Source organism: Poecilia reticulata, unplaced genomic scaffold, assembly GCF_000633615.1.
Source record: "Poecilia reticulata strain Guanapo unplaced genomic scaffold, Guppy_female_1.0+MT scaffold_1003, whole genome shotgun sequence".
In the NCBI taxonomy this organism is placed as follows: domain Eukaryota; kingdom Metazoa; phylum Chordata; class Actinopteri; order Cyprinodontiformes; family Poeciliidae; genus Poecilia; species Poecilia reticulata.
This window is the reverse complement of record NW_007615744.1, coordinates 1-4,946: the sequence shown is the minus strand read 5'-3', so window position 1 is coordinate 4,946 and position 4,946 is coordinate 1. Positions and strand designations below refer to the sequence as shown.

The following is a 4,946-nucleotide window of genomic DNA, read 5'->3' as shown; positions in this document are numbered from 1 at the left end:
AGTCATGTTTTTGGACTGTGGGAGGAAACCGGAGTACCTGGAGAAAACCCACCATGCACAGGGAGAACATGGAGACTCCATGCAGAAAGACCGGGGCCGGGAATCGAACCCAGAACCTTCTTGCTGCAAGGCAACAGCTCTACCAACTGCGCCACTGTGCAGCCCTTTGTGTTTATATGTAAAGTAAAATGTTTTTTGGTTCGTAGCAGGCTGTAATCCGGCGATGTGGGTCAGATTAATAATCTCCAGAAGGCAGTGTGCCGTTGGTAATCTGACATCTTTCAGCGATGATGATTGTGTTGGAAAGGGTTTGAAATAAGAGCGGCAAAGTGAAAGACGGTTGGGGTTATCAGACTGAACGTCAACCTGAACCTAATTAATATTTAATGGCAGAAGCATAACATCACTTTTTCACTGAGAATTTAGAAAAATCTATTAATCTGGTCGATGTCTTCGGCATGGATGGACGTCTGTCGTCTGTCTGCTGGACTGTGCAGCAGTTCAGAGAGGACCAGCTGCCTCTACTGTTATGAATTTGGGTTGTGAGACGAAGCTGGAGTACCTGGAAATGGCACCTGCATGCACAAGGAGAACATTCAAACTCCATGCTGATCGCTTCATCTCGAGAAATGTTCCCTGATTTCAAAACTTTGGCTGAAGTGGTGCTTGTAGTTCCAGTTTGGGAGTAGAGCGCCGATTTGTCCTCTGGATCATTATAACCTTTGAAACGTTTGATTACGCACAAGCTGGCGATCGATTCAGGTGATCAATCGGATCAGGAGGAAGTTGTTAGTTACTTAGGCTACAATCAGTGGTATTTTTCGCTGAAGAGACAAATTTACATGTATCCATCTGCTTTATGTGGATTTTCTTCTCAGCTTGTTGAATATTAAACTAAATTACAATTAAATGCAATTAAATATGTTATTATCATTTTATTTATTCTTTTTTTTTAGTTCAACCTGTTGATGAAACCAACACTGAGCTGAAGGCTTTGTTTTCCTCTGAAGTATCTGGAAACTTTTGTCAGAATAAAGCGTGCCACGAACCTTTTGAGATTTTACATGAACACAAAAATCTGGTTTAATCGTCCAGAAAAATTAAACTGGGCCATCATTTGATTTAATTTTAGCTCGTTAAGGTAACGCTCACCTGTTGGAGCCTTCGTAAGTTTTGCTCGTACGAATGACTCAAAGTCTTCTGGAGAGAAATGTTGAGAGCACAAATGGATCCTTTGGAAGTTGGGTTTGGCTCTGTACCACCGGGCTCTCGTGTGAGAAGCGATCCAGGTTCTTCTTTTTTATTTTTTATTTTTATTTTTTTATTACAGTCACAGTGACACAGTGTGTGGCATTATCTAAAATGACACCAGTCAAATGTTATATGATAAACAACAACTCAGGGAAAGGTAGATGTATGTTTTTGTAGTAATACACTAAAATGGGAAACATTTTATTATAACACAAGTAACATATTTTAGTTATTAGGAAAATTAGAGAATAATTAGGCCAACATGTTGAACTAATCCTGGATCACTTTAAAACTGCTTCACATTGTCTTAACAACACACAACATTTCCTCACATTAAACTAGTTCACTTAATTTTTAATTCAGGAAGGAAACAAGGCATTGTTTTGTTTCTGCAGCTGCGACTCGGATCGTTTTCCCATCCTTCCTCCTCCAGCCTGTCAGTTTAAACTGGTGTTGGTTTACTTTCATTGTCTTTCCTTCTTTATGTCTGGTTCAGAGTCTCCCTAAATAATTCAGACTGGTCCGTCTGTGGAAACTCCTCTAGCCAAAAAGGCCGATTTAATTTAATTTAAATGTTTGTTTTTGCTTTTATGTTCGTCTTTTTCATTGTCCAGTGTGAAGCTACCATTATACGTTCACTTCCTCCTCCTCCTCCTCATGGTTGCCACAGTTTTGATGAAAGCGTGGTTTATTTTTGAGTCTGACCTTCTCTCCAGATGACACGGTGTCGGCCAGCAGCAACATGGACATGGAGGACAGAGTGTCCCACCTGGAGCAGAGGCTGCAGCTGCAGGAGGACGAGATCCAGCTGCTGAAGGCGGCTCTGGCCGACGCGCTGCGTCGCCTCGGTTACTGCGAGGAGCAGAGCCAGGGGCCACATGCAGGGGGCGCTCACGCTGGCAGGAGGCCGCTTGCTGCTGCCGCTTCAGCGCCGCCTACCAAGGGTAAAAACGTTCCCTTTTTACTGACCTGTTATTTGATCTCTGAAATGTGTAATGAGAAGAGGCTCCCAGTAGCAACGAGCATTCAGCTGAACTAATTAAACGTCAACAGCTGAATATTTGGTATAAAATTTGATTTAACTAAAAGCATAAATTTTGTATTTGGCAAGTTATTTAAAAGCAGTAAAATGTAAATGTAATTTTTTTAATAAAGGACTTTTTAAATGGGGCCCTGTTGAGATATTATGAGTAGTCAATATTTTACAACGTAAGTTAACATTTGTAGCATTTTTCTTTGTTTTGACTTTAAGGGGCAGTGTCATATAAAAGCAACGTTTTTGAGCTTTACATCATGTTATAATATTATTCCCTCATAAAAATCATACCTGCAGTGTTGCTTTGATTCTTTCATGCATGTTTTATCTCCATGGCAACCATTCGGCTTCGCAAAACGCCTGGGTGGGCCTAGCTCCGCCTTCGTGATGCTGCTCCTCCTCGTAGCTGCAGTTCCCAAGCTTCCAGACTCTGAGACTTCCCCACTCAGCTCCTTCAGACTAGCCAGCAGCAATTAGCAAACACCTGGTGGAAGTGCCGAGCTCATTACAGGAGCTACTTCTCAGTTAAACGCTGGTAAAAATGTTGTGAAAGGGTTAATAGAGGAGCCATGCTTGGATGACTAACTGAAGGCGGAGTTTCAGAAACGGCAGGAGTTTCTTAAAGAGACAGAGGCCCAATTTCAAAGTAAAGTAATATTTGGGGTTAGGTGCCCAGGGGCACATCGACATGTGGCAGGAAGAAGCTGGAATCGAACCTACAACCTTCCGATCGCAGGACGACTACTCTACTCTACCCTCACAGCCTTAGTCGCCCCACATATAGTCTGTTTTAAACAACTGAAGTTGACATATTGATTATGTCATACAGCGATAAAGAGGCAATGCATAATATTGACCTGAGTGAAGTTGGGCCCCCCCCACTTTCTTCAAATCAGACGAAATTGGTGTCAAACGTTTGTGCTACGTTTGTGCAGCAAAAATGTTCGTTTGTGCTGCTATCATTTTAAAGATATAAAGAAATGTTTCTAGAGATCATCCAAGGTAAACCACCCCCTCACCTTCTTCACACCAGACAAAATGGGTGTCAATCAACTCGGCTACGTTTGTGCTACGTTTGTGCAGCAAAAATTTTTGTTTGTGCTGCTTTGGCTTTGAAGATAATAATAAAAGTGTAAAGGACAAAAGGTCAACCAGCCCCTCAACTTTTATGAAATCCAACTTTCTTTATATCTTTAAAATGATAGCAGCACAAATGAAAATTTTTGCTGCACAAACGTAGCACMAACGTTTGACACTAATTTTGTTTGATTTCATAAAAGTGGGGGGCTGGTTGACCTTGGATGACCTCTAGAAACATTTCTTTATATCTTTAAAATGATAGCGGCACAAACGAAATTTTCTGCCGCTGCACAAACGTAGCACGAATGTTTGACACCAATTTTGTCTGATTTGAAGAAGCTGGGGGGCAACTTCACTCAGGTTGAATATTGCCCCTTTAATTGCCCTCATGCCCTTTCATAAAGCGGATCCAGTGTTTCCATTTAGGAAGAGCAGAATAAAGAAAACCTTTACAGATTCACAGTATTACAGCTTCTGTTTCTTCTGAATCATTTTTCAGCCTGTTGTAAAAGAAAACTCCCACTTTTAAACCAGACTGAAGACGCTGCCTTCTTTCTTTCATGCATTTCCGTTTTCTACATAATCCATCGCTGCTGGAGCTGAAGTTGTTATTTTTTCGAGCCGGTTGACGAAGCTGTGAGGTTTTTAAGACGAGTTGTTTCGATGTGTCGCCTTCCAGTGCGTCAGCTCCTGCAGGCTCTTCCCTCCAGGCCTCTGAGTAACGGCTACGTTCAGCAGAAACGCCTCCTCTCCTCGCCGTCGTCGCCAAAGAAAGAGGTGCTGCAGTCCATCAAGAGGTAGGATGGGGGAGGAAACTTTAACTAGGCCAAAAGGCTCCGTGTGGGTTCTCGAGTGTTTGAATTATCCAGAAAGAATAAAATGCAGCATGTGGAAAAGATAAAACCTGCTTGTTTATACACTTCTTCCCAAGAAAAAAAGCTTTGTTTTTTATATTTCTTTCTTTTTCGTATCTTTTTTGTTGCTTTGTTTTTGTCTTTATTCCTGCTTCGTATCTTTCTTCAATTGTTTCTGTTTCTTTTTTGATTCTTTTCTTTCTTTGTTTCTTTTTCTATTCTTTCTTTCTTTTTCTTTCTTTTTCTCTTTTTTTCTTTCTTTCTTTGTTTCTTTTTCTCTTTCTTCCTTCCTTCCCTCTTTTCTTTATTCTTTTATTTCCCTCTTTCCTTTTCTCTTTCTTTCTTTTTCTTTCTTTCTCGCTTTTTCTCCCTTCCTTTCGTTCTTTCTTTCTTCCTTCCTTCCCTCTTTCCTTTATTCTTTTCTTTCCCTCTTTCCTTTTCTCTTTTTCTTTCTTTCTCTATTCCTTTCTTTTTCTGTCTTTCTTTCGTTCTTTCTTCCTTCCTTCCTTCTTTTCTTTCCCTCTTTTCTCTTCCTTTCTTTATTTTTCTTTCTCTCTTTTTCTGTCTTTCTTTCGTTCTTTCTTCCTTTCTTCCTTCCTTCTTTTCTTTATTCTTTTCTTTCTCTCTCCTTTTCTTTCTTTCTTTCTTTCTTTCTTTCTTTCTTTCTTTCTTTCTTTCTTTCTTTCTTTCTTTCTTTCTTTCTTTCTTTCTTTCTTTCTTTCTTT

The 4,946-nt window shown here is 40.3% G+C and overlaps 1 protein-coding gene across 1 annotated transcript; it reads left to right on the top strand.

Moving 5' to 3' along the window:
* Positions 1-1,911: 1,911 nt before the first annotated feature.
* Positions 1,912-4,193, top strand: LOC103461307 (echinoderm microtubule-associated protein-like 1). Its single transcript, XM_008403621.2, has 2 exons — positions 1,912-2,195; positions 4,047-4,193. Exons 1-2 carry the CDS (start codon positions 1,994-1,996, stop codon positions 4,166-4,168), a joined length of 324 nt encoding a protein of 107 aa, XP_008401843.2. The 5' UTR covers positions 1,912-1,993; the 3' UTR covers positions 4,169-4,193.
* The last annotated feature ends 753 nt before the right edge of the window (positions 4,194-4,946 follow it).

Bases quoted from the DNA above. Each gene is read 5' to 3' on its own strand.
- LOC103461307 (XM_008403621.2), top strand. From the start codon at position 1,994: ATGGACATGGAGGACAGAGTGTCCCACCTGGAGCAGAGGCTGCAGCTG. The intron at 2,196-4,046 runs GTAAAAACGTTC...GTCGCCTTCCAG, and splicing joins TTCAGCGCCGCCTACCAAGG to TGCGTCAGCTCCTGCAGGCT.